Genomic DNA, 19,686 nt, shown 5'->3' on the forward strand with positions numbered 1-19,686 from the left:
TGGAATAAATAGTCTTTAACCTCAGTAAGACCTAATGCTTGCTCTGAGGCTTTCGCTCAGTGTATTGATTCCAGTGTGTTGATCCTTCAGTGGCTGAAAATACAATTTTTCGAGAAGTAAAATTTTAAGTGAGAGACAGTGCTTATCTGCAACGACAGGTGTTCTGACTAGAGTATGGAGCACAGTACTGATTTGGTTTACCTTTAGAGGGAGCATCTGCTCTTCTCTTTGGAAATGTGGTGGTTTTTACAAGTTCTGTTCTCACATTTATCTCCTAAGGATTAGGTTTGAATTCTTTTCTGTGGGCAGATCTGCTTCCTTCTTGATGCTAAGAGAAGTGAACCTGGCTCTCTAACATGGCCCCAGAGTACACTCAGTGCACTTAGAATAAGAGCAAAGTTTGTTTGCCAGTTCCACTGAGAGTGAAGCCAAGTATTTGGTATTGTTAGTTACAGTACTTGATTCTTGGAGAATGCTGGAGAAAAGGCGTATTGCCCTAGTGATTTGAAATACCCAATCACTGATTCCATGGTAGCAAAATAAAGATAATGAAAAGTTAACAGCAAATCACAGTGATGGTGGATAAAAAGTCACCAAATTATTTAACTTGAATGCTGAGCTACAGTTACTTTTCAGTTTTGTAAATTTAACCAATGTTCTGCATCTAAGCTGATCTAATTTTAACCTTTTTGAAGCAGGGTCCTCGGGAGGCTGTTATTTGGCTTGCTGTACACCATAAACAAAGAGAAGCTGTAGAAATCTTCTCTAGAGAGATTGCACCAGCTGGAACTGGCATGGGTAAATACTCATATCATCTTTTAAAAATTTTAAAGTTGCTTTTTCTTTTTATTCTCTGGAGTCTGAAGGTGTTGGTTTTATTAGGGGTTCAGTTTTTTCCTTTTACCACTGATCATTGGAGAATGAAAAAGTGAAAAATCTGCACTACATGGCTTGGGTAGAGTATGAGTAGAATTGAAATTGAGTTACTGTTACACATGAACATCTGTGCCTTGAGGTGGCTGGCACACTTCCAGTTCTTGTTATGAGGGCTTTCAGTGATGAAACAAATACTTTCCTATGTGGAATCGGGTTAGGCAGTCTGTGTGGATGATGATTGGGGTGCTAGGTTTGTTTCCTAAAGGAACAGTTTAAGCTTTTTAGAACATCCTCTAGCAGTTTTTCTCAAAAAAAAAAAAATCTGTTTCAAATTACAGAACTGCTGCTAATAAGCAGCAATGGGAAAGAGGCTATTTCTGGAATCATCTGAGGCATTTGGTGATAAATAGCACTTTTCCTTGCCAGGTACAGGGCTGCAAAAAGGTTTTTGGCCCCTGTGACATAAATGATTAGTGTCAGAGGGTATCAGAGCTGTTTACTGACATGCTTCCAAGTGCTTGAACAACCACATAGTCGTTCTTTTTTTTAATTTGTGGAAGATGTACTGGCACTGCTTCATACCGTCACTTCTTTCTGTTGCTGTTGTGTGGTAAATTTCTCTATTACCTGCACCCATAAACTCTTGCGTAAGCAGAGAAGGGTCAGATTTGGGATGTAAGTGCTTAGTAGGCTATTTGTTGATGTGGAATATGTGTAAAGCAGTGATTTAGAGAATCTTTTTAATTTTCTTTCTTCAGTGAGATTTAGAATTTTGCAACACTGCCAAAGAGTAATTAGTGTTGTACTAATAACTGCATCAGCTTAACGATGCTTAGTTTCTGACAGTAGTGTAGACTTCCAGACCTTGCTGTGAAGAGCAGAACAAAGAATTCTTGATGCTTAATTGTCTTAAAACTGGCAGCTCCACAGACAAGACTTGTAGAGATGGGTAAGTGATCTTGGGAACAGAAGCCAGACCTAAGACTGTTGAGATTGTTGTCGTCCTAGGTGAATTCTCCTGTAACAGCACCTGGTGTTCATTTCCCTCCCCCATTTCCCTCAGCTGTTCCCCTCCTCTCTATTTCAGTGGGACATTTTTGCAAATGATTACAACTCTCCAAAGTGTCACAGCTTCAGTGAGAGGCAGAGCAAGCCCTATGGCAGTTTGGTCACCCTCGTGGGAGGATCAGAGCGTCCACAGGCAGAGAACCCAGAACCCTGAGCCTTGTGTGCCCTCTGTGTAAGTGCTCTGGGCAGTGAGCACCTGAGGTCCCATTCTGTACAGTGCTGCACCACTTTTTCTCACTGGGCACTGAATAAAAATTGCTGTGGCTGCTCTCTCTTACATGGATAGAGCATGCCTATCGAATGTGGTTTTGTGCTGCCCACGTGGATCTGTGTGATGTAGCCTCATGTGGCTTTGTTCTGCCAAAATGGTGGCAGTTGTGGGGATACACACCAAGTGAGATTTTAAGCATGAGTGGCTTTTCCTGATGAAAATCCTTTAAACAATGAAGTCCTGTGTTTCAAAGATTGCCAGCTTGGTCATGCCCCTCCCAACTCTCCTACATTAGCTCACTTCCAGGAGGTGAAATAGTGACTATGAGAGTCATTGCAAATAACCCTTCTTTCTTGTTTTGCATATTCTTTTAATGAAGAACTGGGGAAAAGCAGGAACAAATTACAAATCCTTCATAGTGGACACCAGGGAGGAAGGAGAAGTTGTTGATTTGCAGGGTGATGTCACCTGAACTGAAACACTTCATTCTGTTATTTTGGGAGATTTAAGAGTGACTTTTAAAAAACAAAGTACACTTTCAGATCTGTACTGGACAAAAAGGAAAAAAGAAAAAAAAGGGAAATATTTTCTCTTCTGGCTGAACTGTATCTAGTGGTTGTGGAGTACTGTTTTTAACAGTATTTATTTATTCTTCTTTCCCCTCAGTAGCAGTTTGGTGTTTGTTACTCTTAAGTGATGTGTAGGCAGTTGTACAGATAATAATCCTCATGTATAGCAGCTTTCATCCAAGAATCTTTAGCAAGCTGTATGAAGATGATCAGGTAAGCTTTCTAACATCTAGTAACACTGGAAACTATTCTGTCTGCTTTACAGATGGTTTCCTGAGATAGTGCAAGAAAGCATGACCACAAAAGAATGTGAATCAAGAGTCCTTGGTTCTGCTTTCCCTGTAAGAAATGCTGAAGAGCAACTCCACCAGTATTTAAGGGGACCAAGCTTAAATTTGGCTAAAATTTAGGAATGGGGAGTAGAGGAGAAGAGAGATTGAGAAAAGAGGTTTGATGGTTCAGAATAAGGGTGGAGAGTCACAAGAGCTCCTGCTGCATCTTTTGTAGTGAAATCCAGGAGCACTGTCACTTCTGGTGTTTCATCAGGTGGTTTTAGCCTGCTAGTCACTACTTGAGGAGCTGTGAGCTGGAGTTCATAGGTAGTTTTATTTTGGCAAACCATAACATGAAAATTAGTAATTGTAGGTAAAATAGATTAATGTCTTTAGTAATCAGTACTAAAAGCCTAGTTTTGGTGTTTCTCACTTAGGCTAAATTTAAATCACTTGAGTCAAAATTTTTTACCTATTTTCCTGATAACTTTTTGAGGGAATTTTCAGTTGTGGTTTTTCAGACTTCGCAGGGAGCAACAGTAAAATGAAAATAAATTCTTCCTGTGATTAAAAAGCACATCACAATAATTTTGTTGAGGAGTAATCTTCATAATTCTTCACTTCAGAGACTTAAAACTTCAGATGCTAGGTCTTGAGTTATCAGATGTGCTTTTTAGTGAATTTGGAGTCTTAATGTCAGTATTTAATAACTTCTGACTTACTTTGCAGCATATGATCTTTGGATATGATACAGGTTTTGGGCATTTGTATATGTCAAGGCTAATAAAACTTAGATCTCATAAAAGGAGAGCATTGTATATTGTATAGCTTCTGATCAATTTGAGAATGCTGATTCTTCCCCGCTCCCATCCACATCAGTAGAAAGACAACCATCTAAAGGCATTGTGCTGATCTGAAATTCCCAATTTCTTACGAAATCTCATCCTCTGTGTAAAACAAAGGAATGCTATCTATATGTTGAAGTGGGCTGAAGCCTCTGTGTGTTTGTGCTCTGCAATATAGACAAGGACCTGTTAGACCTGCAAGAGAGAATTTTGAGACTGTTGCATTTTTTAAGAAGCTTCCATAGTCAACAGTGAATGACTGAGATTTTCTTAGTTATTCCCTGACTTCTTTTCATAATGCTTTTTAAATTTCCATTGTTTTTGTTGAAGACCAGCGGGACACATTAGTGTATTCCCACAGAAATTGTTTTTAAGTATTATTAAAACTGCAGATGAGACTCTTAAGCCCAGAGAAGAATTTGAAGTTACTGTAAATAGACGTGCCATGTTGGAGAGCGATTTGTTGTTTATTTTCTGTTTGGAATGGAAGGCATTTACTGTAAACTTCTGTTGAGTATGGTATTTAGTTCACAAGTTCAAACACTTAATCAGTTTTCATTTGGATTATGCTGTTCTGATGAACTTAAAGGGATACATACTATTAAAAAAAAGCCCAAACATACCTTATCCCATCTTTTAATACTTTTTTACAATTAATGCTTGAGTTTAACCTTTTAATTATTTAATTTATTCTTTCTGTTTAGTCCTCAGTAGTCTGAAAGTTGATAATAACCAGGGGTTTTTTTAGCAGCAACCAGCAAGTTTGCTTGGCTTTATGCATGTTGGTCTCCTGAAAAAAAAGAATAATTTTCAGTCTGTACTGTTCAGTCCTAATAGTGGGGTCTTCACAGCTATTTTTCTGTTCTGTAAAGTGAGATTCCTGTGCTTGGCACTGGAGAATCCTGGACACATAGACTCAAATTTTTAAATCTGTAGTAGGCTATGGGAGTTCAGTGCAGTTCTGCAATGTTCAGTTCATAGCAGTTCACCCTCACTTCATAAAAGCTAGCAATCACAGGCCTGGTTTGTATTATTCAGTGAAAATATCTTCATTATGTACAGTCCAGTCAGCCAAATGGTTAGAATTTAAATACTTTCTGTTGATTTAGTATATTTATATTGTCTTCTTTAATTCAGATACTTCATTGTGAATGAAATGCGGCATAGAAGAGGCTCAAGAAGAGCCTTTACTGTGGGAATCTGGCGTTCATAGTTTAGTGAGGGTTCAGTAGCTAAGAAATATTTTACTAATAGCTGAAATCATGTGCTGACCCTTATTTCACATTAAAATGACCGGAGTTTGACACTAAGATGACAGCTGGTTAATACAACTTGAGATTTTAAAGTGCTTGAGTATATATAAATATTTTGACTGATGTCCTGTGTTGGAAGATGCTTTTAGAAATGTCCTTGTTGTAGCAGTTTACTGCAGTCCCCATTTTTTTGAGAATAATACTGCAGAAGATAAACTATCTGCTGTTTTCAGAAGACGTAGATAGAATAATTAAGAACATACAGTTGATTTCTGTAAAAAAAAAAAAGGTTGTATGCATTTTGTGCTGGTGCTCAACCATATTGTAAGAACTGCTGAGTATAAAACCTCAGTTTTGTAAAAGGTCAATAGAGATTTCATATTTCTCTAGTTCGATCACTTTAGAAAAATAATGCTTGACAAGTGGACTACTTTGTCTGTTTTTTATATATAAATACATGAATCATTCCTTAGAATATGCAGTAAATACATAAATAACCTATTGGTTGAGCTAATTCAGTCACTGGAAATGTAAGGGTCAAAAGCTGAAAGTTGTTCAGCAAGAAACATCACTGTATCTTGAAATTCTGTGAAACGTCAAAAAAACCTTAAAGTTTTATTAAACTTAAGTGCTTAAAGCTTTTTAGATTTCAAGTAGTTGGAGCATTTTCATGCTTTTTTACTCCAAAACATTTTACAAAATGCTTCATGCAGTCTAGCATCCTTCGTATGTTGCATAATGGTTTATTCTGTTGAAAAATACACAGAATTGTACAGAAGTTTGGGGTTTTTTTAACAGAAGTCGATTAAAGAAGTATTAATCCAAAAGTGGGTGTGACCATTCAAGTAGGATTGGGATAGGACAGAGGGAATATTAAGGAGGCAGCACATCAGGCTTTTCCACCATCTGTAAATCCAGTGGGGAATAATGAGAGCTGGAAGGAATGAAGCTTGTTTTGGTGGAAATTTGCATCTCATAGGTTGATTGCAAGTTCCAGCCAGAGTTCTTTCTGCTGTGGGGCATTTTACAGGGTGTGGTATATATGACGTAGATTATAATGTATTAGAACATGGTGGTTCTGCATACTGAAATAGGTGCTGATTTTATGCATCTTTTGCTGGGGCTGGTTTTCAGTGGATCCATTCCCTGAATTGCCCCAACTGAGAGCAACATTGGTTTTCCCAAGTAGTCTTTTGTTTGCTAGCTACCTCTGTTCATGAAATTTATCAGAAACTTCCTGTCTTTTCCAGTGTATCATACGTGATTTTTAGAAGAGTTTTTATTTGCAAGTCCATCCACAGATGGGTTTTATAGAGAGAGAAAATAAAAAAGATCAAGAGGCAGCTGGAGAGATAAAACATACCTGGGTAACCAGGAACGGTCAAGCTGTTGTAGCAAGGAGGTGTATCCTGACTGGGCTTCACCTTGTATTATTTACATGAATATCTGTAACTACATCTCTGCTCACAGGGGAGTGCCAGTCATGGGATGTTAGTGTGCTTTGGTTTTCTTGAGATTCCTCTCCATCCTTCCGATTTGGATCAAATTTGCCATTGGACCCAAAATTTGGGAGTCTGCAGGTGTGCTGGCAGAATCATGGACACCAAGGAAGAAAACCTGACAAATAATTAATTATATGTACATGTATATACAGAGGATGATGGTTTGTTTTTTGTAAGATACTTGGGCTGAAAATGAGTAAGACTTAAAGAAGCCTAGAGGAAGGAGTCATAAAATGAAAAGACAGTATAAGACTGTGTGAAGAATTGTGCAGGTTAACCAAGGAAAAGCACTTTCTAACTATTTATTTATTTATTTAATAGAGTAAATGTAGATTTAAACCTTTAAACACAGAATCCAAAGGAATCTAGCTTGGTCACCTAGAAAGGAGTAGATTTACAAGTCTTGGTGCCTGAAGTTTTTCCAACCATGTCATATATTTGGGAGTTAATAAAAACGGGAAATCCAGTGGTGTAATCCCCAGTGCTCACTGGTTTTAAATGCCCAGCCGTCTGGAGAATTTGTAGTTCTCAGGCTCAGTCCCCAGACACTGTGAGGAAATGGAAGGCTTTTGGATCAAATGCTTGACTCAAAGTAAGTGTCATGATGCGCAGTGTGATGATTACATGAGACAAATACTGTACCTGCAGATGAACAGGAGCAGGATATAGATGCACTGAAAGGAAGGTCTCCCATCTAAAGGTAATCACTACTTTTTGCAGTGCATCAGTTTTATGCCATCCTGATGCACAGAAGCTGGCAGAGAGTGGTGGTGAGTTCATTAGCTTGGAATGAAGCAACTTGTTCCAGAGGTTCGCTGGTAGCAGGTGAGACAATACTTTTATCTGCCTTGAGGCACTGAGGAATGGAGCTCTGATGACAAAAAAAGGTTGTGTGACCTTTCTGGGAAAGGAGATCAAGAGCTTCAATTTAGCTGAGAATCTCAGCAATTTGAGACTGCAGCCTGATTGATATTCTCTACAAGCATGACAAATTGTTTGTGTCACTGTAAATAAAGATAAGTCTTCCAGAAAGGAGGGAGAGCATCTGTACAGATATTTAAGCAAGCACTGCAACATAAGCATAAAGTACAGCATGAGGAGATACTTCTATAGGAAGTTTTCTTGGGACAATGGTTGATCCAAGGAGATCATAATTTAATTAGCAGAAGGTAGGTCTGGCCACAGTGACAGGTTCACTATTACCTGGGTGTACTACACCTTCCATTGCCTTCTTTTGGTTTACTGGAGAGATGTAATAGGAATCTGAGCTGTGGGTTGAGGTGAGGTGTAGTGCTCTTGTGCTGTTTACAGAATTAACAAACTGGTTGTGGCTTACAATCAGTGATTTAAGATTTCCTTTGTCTTCTCTGCCTGAAGCCTAACTAGGAATTTCATATGGATAAAAATTAAATTGGACTTAAAAGTGCTTCCACCTTATTTATATTCACATAAACAATAATCATAACATGAACAATAATGTTGCAACTGGGATATCTGTGTAGCTTTGCTCTGCAGTTGCAGGGACAGTTGTAGTACCTCCAAAGACAGATCTGCTGTTACAGTAGCTTGTGCTGGAGAGCCTTGAAAGACGAGCAGTAGCAAGCAGCACTAGAAGGTTATCTCAGCCTTGAGGTGTGAGCAGTTGTTGCTCTTACTTTGATTGTTTTCTTGTCAATGTTGAGAACTACTTCGTTGTAGGAGCCAAGAACCATTGTGTGAAAGCAGGCGAGTGAAGAGCTTGCTTTCAGAGCTTTCAGGACGTTGAAATTGATGTTGTATAAATAAAATCTGGTATCCTTAATGAGCAGTTCAGCTGTCTAGCAGGAAGTGATCCATATGACAATCCACAGATAATTTAACTAGCTTTATGGACCTAGATTTTCAACATGACCTTACTATATCCACCCTCCTTCCCCAGCAACCTAAATAAACAAACTAGGCACATAACTCAATAAAATCACTGCAGCTGGTTTTGTTGCTGAGTGGCAGTTCTGCTTGAATGAGTGCACAGGTAAGATGTATAGGGCTGAAACCTCACTGGATCATTTAAAATTGTGTAATGCTTATGTAAGGGATTCTTTCATATTCTGTCTACCACCACATTTTTTTAACAGTACTTAGTGAATAGGGAGGTAATTATTTCTGGTACTGTTTCTTTTGAAGGCATTTTTTTTCCCCTTTACTATCAAACATCGGACTTTTTTTGGGAAGTTGCTTCTGATGAGCATGAATATAGCAAGGCTCTGTAATCTCTGCTGCCACTGGTATGTGTCCACACTGAGAAGGCACTGAATCCAAGCTAGAACAGCCTGCTCTGGAGTAAAGGTTATTACTGTTAGCTTTAGTATCACAACAGCACAGTTACATGGCTTTTAGTTTGCTTGGAGCACAAACAGAGGAAATTCACACCTGGAGAAAGCATGAAGCCCATTTTAGCCAGAATTAATTTGGCCAAATATACTATGTGGGCAGCTTTCCACAGCACTTGTTTTTAAGAGACTGTTTAATGTAATTGTTAATTAATTCTTAGGCTGATTTAAAATATTTATTTTACTGTTTCTTTCCCCTGCAATACTGTTTGGAGCTGCATCATGTATTCGTTCCTGCTGTCCATGCCAGAAAGAAGGGTGAGAAGCTATGCTCAGGATGAGGAGAGCAGAGCTGTTTCTTTCAGAAATACGGACCTGGCAGATGGGTTTAATGATAGTAGAGCCTGGCAAGCTGATATTACAGTGCTGACTTACCACAGATCTGGGCTCATGCTAGTGCCTTAAGCCCCTAAATTACCTATGTATCACAGAGAGGGAATGGGATCACCAGTACCCAGCACCTTAAAAAAGCAAAGTTGGTTTAAACGCTACAGAGAATGATTCAAATAAAAGTTAATCTAAACAAGCAAAGTTATATTAAACAAATGTTAAAAGAAACTATGGTCCATCAGAATTGTTTCTGTGCTCTCTTTGAAAGTAAATAAAACAAGAATGACAAAAAAACTAAAGCTAAGTTCTTTTTCTATCAAATGTATTACCTCACTGGCATTAATATATAAAATATTTTGAAGAAGTTTCTAAAGATTTAGTTCATGCTTTGCACATTTAAGTTCTTTTTGGTTAAAATTCACAGTTACGTGTTTTGCCTTTTAACTTGTATAAAATGTTCAGTTTTGTTAATTTATGAGAATATATGTAATTTTATGGAGATTTCCCTGCATTTATTAAAAATGGATCAATTCAAGCTTTGATAAGCTGTGAGCTCTGATATGTTTTGAAGATGGCTTTAACCATTCTTTTGTGAATTTAATTTCCTTTTCCAGCCCCTGGCCTCACTGGAATTGTTGGAGGGCGCCCCAAAGTGTAAGTTAATTCCTGATCGTTAAGTTGTTGTAATGTGTGATGATAATGTTCCTACCAATCACCATCACAAGCTTCCTCAGCTTGGGACAGCAACCACAGAAGCAGCTAAATCTTCCTGTGTCACACTATGCTTAATAACTGGTAACAAGAAAATAGTGAGTGCTATACGATATGCATGCAAATAGTAAAATCCTTCATTGAATTAAATGTGACTTATGAGAGTCTCTGATCAGCTCATGGCAATGTCTTTGCTTAATGAGCTGTAGGGAAAACTTGAAGTGGGACTTCATGGCAAGGCAGTAGCTCGACCATGTTAATACATGCAAATTTCCACACCAGTTTTCTCCTGTAGTTGTTAGTTTAGAATATGGGCCCACCAAATTTACATCTGTATGAGCTCACTTCACCTAGAAATGTAAGGTCAAATGTCAGAACATCCCACAAAATGGTAGCATGAAACCATTTCATGACTGAGCTGAACATAATAATGTTGAGCATATTTTAAAAAAAAAATCCTGGCTTGATTCAATTTTTTTCTAGATATGGCTAAAATCTTGTGGTACTTTATATCCTCACCTTTTCATCCTTATTCATCTAAAACTTTCTGTCATTAAGCAAATACTGCACACAAAGATGGGAGAAGAACCTGTGGCTGTATTTCCAGTAGCCCTGTGTAGCTGGCCTAGGTAATGTGGGGCTGCTGGCAGTGTAGTAGACTTCCATGTCATGAAGCACATCCTTTGTCAAGAAAACATTTTTGCTATTTTGGCTACCTCTCCTCAGTAAAACTTCCTTGAATTTTTTGAACAAAGTCTTACATTCTTAATAATGGAATTTAAAGGAGTTTTTACACTTCTCAGGCTTTCCAAAGTCGTTCGAAAAACCATTGCTAGTCGTGGTTGAATGGCTTTAATTTCCCAAGTGTTTGGTGTATGAATAGTCCAAAGGTGTATGATCTGCCAGTTTCATTAATTTCTAGTTAAATGCATTTATGCCGCTTGTTTTGTGTGTCTAGGTCTCCAGTTTTGAAGCCATTTTTCTTCTATTATCCCAAAAGCAATGTTCAGGTAAGACCTACTGCTTAAAGTCTGTGTTCTGTTTTCTTTGAAGTAATTTGAAAAATTCTGCTGATTCTGGCATTTTTTGGTGACTGAGTTATAAAACTGCCAAGTAGTATGGTGACTTTGATTAAAAAATATTTCCTCAGAGACTAATGTTACTCACACTGAATGTTTTGCAACAGTTGAACTTGCCAACCTTTCATTTTAATTGCTGCTAATTTTGAAATATCTTACATCAAAACTGAACTTCTCTTTTCATGTTCCTGGAATTGCAGGTTTGAATTATTTTTACTGCATTTGCAGAGAGTACTTAAGAAAATTGTAGACTTGTTTGGAGGTTAATGGAGTCTCTTTAACGAGTGGGCAGTTGGGTGTTCAGAGAGTGGAACATTAATCTTCTGAACTTGGACACATCTTCTGAGTTTTTGAGGAGTGATGTATTTTGTGTTACTACTGGGAATAAATATTAAAATCAATGAATTTCCTCTGATTCAACAGGTTTTACCTTAACAGAGTTGGGCGTTTTCCTTCCAGGTACCCTGTCTGTGAAAATAGAAGTAGTGATTTCTGTTCTTGCCTGTATTACAAGAACGGAAATGATGAAAGCCTGTGCCACTATTGTGCCGACTATCATGGAGGAGCCTGAGACTCTGTGGCCCTATTCAGTTCATAGCAATAGGTTATTTCAGTTCAAGAACAAACAGTTCAGATGTCAAGGCAGCCCTAGGTGAGAAATTACAGTGTAAGATGACATGTTCATCTAGAGCCTACTTCTTCTCTGTGATGCATGTAGCCCTGTCTAGTTTGAAATTTTCAAGATGAAGAAACTGGTTTTGCTGAAACCATAAAATGTTTGGATTTATAAATATTGGTCTCTGCTCTACTGAGTGCCATCAGATATTTAATTTATCCTTTGAAGACTGCAGACAAAACTTCATATATGCCCTTCTTTTTCCAAGGTCTTCAAGTAGCTTGTAACTGTTGCATTCCTCTCATGCCAAAGCATTCTAATACTGAGTAAGAGCCTTCTCACTCATCCACCATCAAGAAAGTGGCCAAAGGCCAGATTTTTGGTCTGTCTTAGGCCACAGGGGTTGTGACAGCTTTCTGCTTAGGGTGGCACAGGGAAGCTCTGGGAGCACAGGCAGCAAGTGAAAAGGTGGGCAAGGGGGAACAAACAAAACAACTGAATCAGAAAGGGACTGTTTAGTTTTCATTCTTTAACGCTCATACAGTGCTTAGCACAACCAAGCCCTATTCTTTAAGTAGTATTCTTCATTAATGGAAAATATTTTAATTTCACAACTTTACAGACAAGGTGCCATTTAGTTATTAAATCTAAGTTAATTATAAACTCTGCACAGTGGAAAAGCATTTTAAAAAAACCTACCTTTCTTGTTGCCTAAGAATACTTACTTTTATCATCACTTACATTTTGCTTTATACAAATGGCTTGTCTTTACCAAGTTTAGCGTGAAATTATTATCTTTATGGAAGCTTAGCCTACCACTGTTTTGTTCATCAAATGAAATATCAACTTACTAATTAGCACTGTGTTCCAGACTTGTAAAATGCTGAGATTAAACAGTAACCTAATTTAACAAGGAAAGAAAGCAGTGTCTCACTTACTCTTGTCAGTACAGAAAATCAAAGTCCTTGCTCTGTGTAACTAATTGGATAAGTGTGCACTGATATGTTGTCAGCAAAATGCAGTGTGTCACTGTTGTCCTCCAGTAGTACTGAGGGTGAAATGTGGCGTGATTCAAGTCCTTGATTCCAAATTCAGCCATGTTTTAAAAACTACTGTTCAGTAAGAGATTACAGAGTAAGTAAGTATGAATTAACTGATTTTCTAAACTAGAAGTTCAGTTACAAAGAGTGTAGTTGCTCTAGGTCAGCATTTGACCTAAAACTAAAAAAATTCCATAAGCAGATTTTGAGTTATGTTAACATTTCCACAATGGCTTCTTTTGTTTTGTGTTTGATAACACCTTGCTGGGTGTCAGTTTGGATTCAATGTCTTGTTTGTTGTTTCCACTGCTTTTATGCAATTGTACAGATTTTATCATAGATCACCAGTGGTTTTACAGTTCAAACAGTAGTTGTTTTCCATGTGTGCTTTGAAGGTAACCTGAAACTTTTATGTAGGGAGAAATTGCAGCAAACCTACTGAAGGCAAGTCTCTGTGAGTTATTCTTCAAGGGCAATTATAAGAAAGTGCTGAGTAGAGTTATTTTGCGTTTGCTGACAACTGAGCACTGATAACTGCTGCAGCTAATTTGGTTTATATTGTTTTGTTCCTCAAGTTTAACCTGATTGCATCTGAATCTTTCATACTGGGAGTCCTCCAGTAGAGATGAAATGGATGTCATTCACTTCAATCCCACTTCCTCATGTCAGTGGTCCCACAGGTAAAACTGAAGGGTACCCTGCCGTGTGTACTTTCTACATCCTTCCTCTTGATCAAGGGGATCAAGGCTTACTGTTAAAAGCTGAGATACTGGTCCATATATATATATGGGGGAGAAAGACCGGGTTTTTTGGTTTTCATATTGTTGGAGGTGTTGAGCCACTTGATTCACGGCTGGTGCCTCTTTGTCTCTCCAGGTCATTGCTGCCAGTCAGTTAGGATACAGTGATGATGTGCTGCATACAAATTGCTGACCTGTGGGTCACAGGAATTGGGCTTCATTTGGATCTGTGGGTAGTTGCACGTTAGTCAGGTCATAATAAATCACTTCTAGCGTGGCTAATGCCTTCAAGAACCGGATACCTCCCTGCATTGTGGTCTTCTTCTCTGGGTAACAGACAACATTTTCGTTGGAAGGATACCTTTCCTTCAGGCTTAACAGGAGTCATCTTCAGGGGCTGAGGACCTAGACCCCTTTTTCAAGTCCAGTTGTCAATGGCCCCTTCCCTAGAAAGTCATCTTAGCTACTTGGCTTCCCTACTGTCTAATTACAGGCTACTAGCTCATTATCCCAGCATCATAGCAGCCAGGTGATTATGTGCTGACCTGGACAACAGGTGATATATTTTTGCATATCCCACAGCTTATTCAGAGATACCTATCTTGCGCTGCCTCTTTCTCCTGTTCTTGTGATGGCCCTGCTGCATCCACCTTTACAAGCTGAGTTTTGTGTCCATTTCTTGTGTACAGGAGTGACTGATAATTAGGAGGTGCTCTCATTCCTCTGCAGTGCCTGTCGCCAGGGTTGGAGTAGCTGCAGGGGTTTTGTCATTGGATCCAGAGACCTTCTTTTCCCCTTGAGAAGAATAGTGTCAAACAGAGCTTGGTAGGCCTGGGCCAGGACATTGCAGTGATTTGTGTCTCTCTGGGATTGCCAAGGTGGCAGTATACTTTTTCCAAATATTTTACTAGTTCTTCTGGATTCTGCACTTGTTCAAGGGTGAAGTTCCAAAATGCGAGCTGCTCACAGTCCTTGCCCATACTGCCCCATGCACCCTGCCACTCTTAATGATCCAACCTCAGGGCAGTTCATACATAAAATCTGAAGGGGTTGGAATAGACCTTAAAGATCATCTAGCCCCAGCCTTCACTGCCATGGGCAGGGATACCTCCCACTAGACCGGGTTGCTCAAGGCCTTAACCATCCTAGCTTTGAACACCTCCAGGGATGGGGCATCACGAACTTCCCTGGGCAGGTTGTTCCAGTGTCTTACCATCCTCGCAGTGAAAAACTTCCTCCTAATATCGAACCTAAATTTCCCCTTTTTTCAATTTGAGCCCATTACCCTTGTCCTATCACTAGATGAAGAGTTGCTCTCTGGCTTCCATGTAGACCTCTTCAAATACTGGAAGGTAGCTATGAGGTCTCCACACAACCTTCTTGTCTCCAGGATGAACAGCCCCAACTCCCTCAGTCTGTCTCTGTAGGGGAGAGATGCTCCAGTCCTCTTATGAACTTCATGGTCTCCTCTGGACTTCCTCTAGCAGTTCCATGTCCTTCTTATTTTGGGGACATCAGCACTGTACACAGTGCTCCTGGTGGAGTCTCACAAGAGCAGTAGAGGGGGAGAATCACTTCCTTCAGCCGGCTCGCCACACTCCTTTTGATGCAGTTCAGTATTCGATTGACTTTCTGGGCTGTGAAGGTACACTGTTGGGTCATGTTGAGTTTTTCATCAGCCATCACCCCCAAGTCTTTCTCTGCAGGGCTGATCTCTGGGTAGTGGTCTTAAATAGTTGTTTAAACTTTAAACAAGGCCTGGAACATATTCAGAAGACATAAGCCAGCGTGTGCCCAGGTGGTCGGGAAGGCCGTGGCATCCTGGCCTGTATCAGTAATAGTGTGGCCAGCAGGACCAGGGCAGTGATCATCCCCCTGTACTCAGCACTGGTAAGGCCACATTTCGAGTCCTGTGTTCAGTTCTGGGCCCCTCAATTTAGGAGGGACTTTGAGGTGCTGGAGCACATCCAGAGAAGGTGACAAAGCTGGTGAAGGGTCTGGAGCACAAGTGTCAGGAAGAGCAGCTGAGGGAGCTGTGGTTGTTTAGCCTGGTGAAGAGGAGGTTCAGGGGCGACCTTTTCACACAATACAACTACCTGAGAGGAGGTAACATCCCTGGCTTCACCATCCCCGGCGGTGCTTAAGGAAAGACTGGATGTGGCACTTAGGTCTAGTTGAGCTAAGTGGTGTTGGGTCATAGGTTGGACTCTATTATCTCAGAGGTCCTAATTGAGTTTGTGAAGACATAATGATAGGAACATGCTGGTTTGGGCATCCCAGGATACTAAAAATTCTCAAGATCTATTGTAATTAGCCTGGAGGATAAGGGGAAGATGAAGGGAAGCATGTCCCCTCCATGGTCTGAGTTTCCAAAGAGAAAAGGTCTAATTTTCAATAGTTTCTGATAGATGTCTCCCAAGTACAGAGATGACAGCAATGCTGGGTGCAAATACCAGATTAGTTTCACAACCAGCAATTATATCATATCATTAGCCAGTGTTACAAAGTACAGCTTGATAACCTCAGCCCAGTTTTCATGGGTGATAAACATCCTTACAGGGAATACATACTGCAAGGTACTATGTAATTGAACTTGAGGAACAAACACATCAACTTTAAGAGCAAATAAATCATTGTGACCAGTGCCTATTAAACTAATACAATGAATGCTTGAAAGAAATTTGTTCTAACATGTTCTAATCAGATTTGTTGTTACCTCAACCCATTAAGTCCCATGTTGGGCATGAAAAAGGCCTGTCACAGTTTATTCCCAGCTGGCAACTAAGTGCCACTCAGCCACTCTCTCACCTCCCCCCTCCCTAGTGTAATAGGGCAAAGAATTGGAAAAAAGGTGAAAAATAAACCCCACAAGTTGACATAAGAACCGTTTTAATAATTGAAACAAAGTAGTAATTGTTGGTATTATTAAAAGGGAGGTAACAAAAAAAGAAAGAGGGAAATAAAACCCAAGAAAGGTAAGTGATGCACAGCAGAGTGTTTCTCCACCCACTGACTAGTGCCCAGCCTGTCCCCCAGCAGCGATCAGCAGCTCCCAGCCAACTCTCCACCCTCCCCATTTATATAACTGGGCATGATGGTCTCTGGTGTGGAATATCCCTCTGGCCAGTTCAGGTCAGGTGTCCTGGCCTTGCTCCCTGTGCACCTTCTTGCTGGCAGAGAATGGGAAACTATAAAGTCCTTGATTTAGAGTCTACTCTAAGTGTTGCTACTGAGCAACAATCCACCCCAAAATTCCGGTATTGATGTATTTTTTTTAGCAGCTTTCACAAAATACATTTGAAGATGAATACAGGATGCAGAGAGAAGTTTTGTCTTTAATATGGAGAGCAACCTTAAGAAGAAAAAGGGATTACATCATGGCAAAGATGGAAACATTCAAGTTTTGGGATTCTGCTGTCAAGAGTTGTGACAGAATTCCACATAATATTGCAGTATATAGAGTGAGATGGAAAGAGATTTGTCTTCCTTTAAAAGATACCAAACTGGACAGAGCATTGCTTTTTTTTGTGCCTTTTTTTCCCTAAAAAAAGGTTTCTTTTAGGTTTATAATGAATTGTTATTGTATTTTGACCTTTTAAAAGGGAGCAACAGAGCCTTATCTGTAAAGCTATTACTGGAAGTATACTAGATCAATACTTAATTAGGAATATGCTTTACTTATTCACATTGCAATGGATTTCTGATTTGACTATTTGAAAATCTGTGTTCTTTGTACAGATCAACCTATTTTTAAATGGACAGCATGTTGAGATATTTGAGGAGGATCTCACGTTTACATCAGATGAGGTGGTTTCATTTGATCTACCCAAGATTAGCAGTGAATTGAAAGGTATGTTCATTTTTGTTTGTGAATGTATAATTTGCTATCTTCATCCTGGTAAGTCGTGTTAGATTTTGTCTGTGAAATACGTTTTGCCTCTATGTGATGCATTTTTATGACTGTTGCAAAACCCATGGTTTTCTTGGAAGGTGGTTAGTGTCATGCAGTATAACACGTATTTGAAACTGTAACAAGTATGGAAGTAAATTTTTGTTTAAAACCCCTAAGCCTTAAACACAACTGAAGACCATACAAAGCTTGAAGGCTTGAAGTTGAAAGGTGGTTTCAAAGTATACTGTAATCTTACTTTTTGTGAATTCTGGAAGTAGTTGGGTTTATCTTACATCAAAATAGCATTCAGAATAGAGGACAGACATACAGAATGACTTACAAACTTACAGCACTTAGATAATTAAAATTTGCTCCTGTTCCATATGGCAGCCTTCACAAAATTAGCAAGAATGGGATCAACCTGGAACTGGTGACTTTAAAAGAAACCATACTAGATTAATAATCCAGCATGATAATTCCTGCATTGCTGCTAGACTTGTCTAACCAAATTCTCTAAGAAAGAAAAGAAGAACCTTGAGAAGGGCTAACTAGTGAGCTGAATGGGCAGGTCAGGATGTCTGCAGTGAAAAGGAAGTGTTAAATCAGAGTTGCTCATACAAGCAATTACTGAAAGTGCTGGACACCTGAAAATTTTTGTTATTTCTAATGGCTGAACTATATACAGTGTTTCTTAATGTATAGCATGCTCCATAATTCCCTTTTGGCCCAAACAGTCTTCATTATCTTATTTCTGCTTACCAGAGAACTGAGAGAATTAATTTAAAGCTGTGGATAGGTATTTGAAAATCTAAATGAGGTGACTCTACCTAAAAATGATGAGTTAGAAAAATTCCTAAAAATAATACTGATGTTGAAAGAGTAATTCAGTCTGTGTATACTTGAAAAATTAATGCTGTTAAGGCACTTACATGTTAAGGTTTATTCTGGATTCCAGATAAAGGTGAATAGTATTTCTCAAAACTAGTAATAGAATAGTGTAACAACTAGTATGAGTTAGTAGGGAATGTTCTGTATCACATAGAGAAATTTTGAAATACATACATGACTGTTTATTGCCATTTGAAAGCCACTGATTGTGGATGCCTGATTGCCATGCATGTGGTCATTTTCCCCATCTGTTCAAACATCTCTTCAATGCAATGATTTGTGCTGTGCAGCAACAAGTTAAACTCTTTAAGTATGGTTTCAACTCTTATGTCTGTTGGAAATCTGATGTCACACCAGCATCTCTCAGATCCCTGGGAGTTCTCAGGAGGAGGGCAGGGGGGCATACACACCATCAGACTGGGCAAGTTGATGGACAGGAAGTCACTGTTCTGCTTAATGAAAGGGTTAGCAAAGGTCCTGGGTTTGGGTTTTTTTTCCAAGGTGACTACAGTGCTAAATATTGGAGAAGCAAAAAGCTGTTGGACTCCCTGTTGACTTTTTATAGTTTGAGAAAACTTTGAGGTGCCTGACACCAGCATTTAACTACTGAATTCTTCAGGCTTTTTTTCAGCCAAAACCCCACTTTTGAGAGACAGCAGAACTTCTCTGGTTGTTTCCCCTGAGAAGGATCTCTAAACTTTTGCCCTTAGTTGTAAATATAAATGCTTTCTGTATGTGACTGAATAGTTACCTAGTTCTGTGGCTTAATGTAGAACAGCATGGATGAGAAAGACAAATGGGTTAGACAGTAAAAGGAATAGCTTCTGCTAAAGCATTTTCTGTCAGCATTTAGAAAAGAGGAAAGTATTTTTCTTAGTTTCATGGTTATCTCAAGTGTGAGGGACTGTTAGTTGTTGTTGAATAGATAAGAGAAATATGTGAAAATGGATTTGAAATATGCTGCTAGATGTGGTTCTGGGAGGGTGGAATTTGAATTTACCATTTTCCCTAGCTTTGAAGGGAATTCTTTCGTAGATTTGTTTAAGATGTTTATTAAATGAAAATAATTTACTGATAAACAGATCATGAAAGATAAATCAATTAGGGTAATAATAAATGAGAACACCAGGACACTGACTTGAACTAGTTTTGTTTAAAGGGAGATTGTTAGAGACTGTGTAAAATGTCTGATGGAGAAAAGATTTCTACACCTTATGTAATTTAGATATTGTCAAATATTGAAGAAGCACTCTCTTTTGTATATTGAATTGTATATTGAATGAAATTATTAAAATTAATGTGATTTCTGTATTGTATGAAGTGTGTTAGTCATGTCCAAAATGAGCAATGAGCTTTAGCTGGACTTTCAGATCCACTCTCAATGGAGATGTTTAATCAAAAATAATAATCCCCGATTAAATAAAT

The 19,686-nt window shown here is 38.9% G+C and overlaps 1 protein-coding gene across 1 annotated transcript in view; it reads left to right on the plus strand.

Annotated features, from left to right (window-relative positions):
• Nucleotides 1–19,686, plus strand: part of LOC121675082 — a 56,670-nt gene that overhangs the window by 25,099 nt on the left and 11,885 nt on the right. Inside the window, exons 12-15 of the mRNA XM_042050079.1 lie at nt 699–798; nt 9,910–9,949; nt 10,965–11,016; nt 17,220–17,331. Of these exons, the coding sequence (XP_041906013.1) occupies nt 699–798; nt 9,910–9,949; nt 10,965–11,016; nt 17,220–17,331 (304 nt within the window). The remainder of the gene's footprint in view (nt 1–698; nt 799–9,909; nt 9,950–10,964; nt 11,017–17,219; nt 17,332–19,686) is intronic.

Source organism: Corvus kubaryi, unplaced genomic scaffold (assembly GCF_017639235.1).
Source record: "Corvus kubaryi isolate FWS band 111438036 unplaced genomic scaffold, C.kubaryi_AGA036_p1.0 71, whole genome shotgun sequence".
In the NCBI taxonomy this organism is placed as follows: Eukaryota; Metazoa; Chordata; class Aves; order Passeriformes; family Corvidae; genus Corvus; species Corvus kubaryi.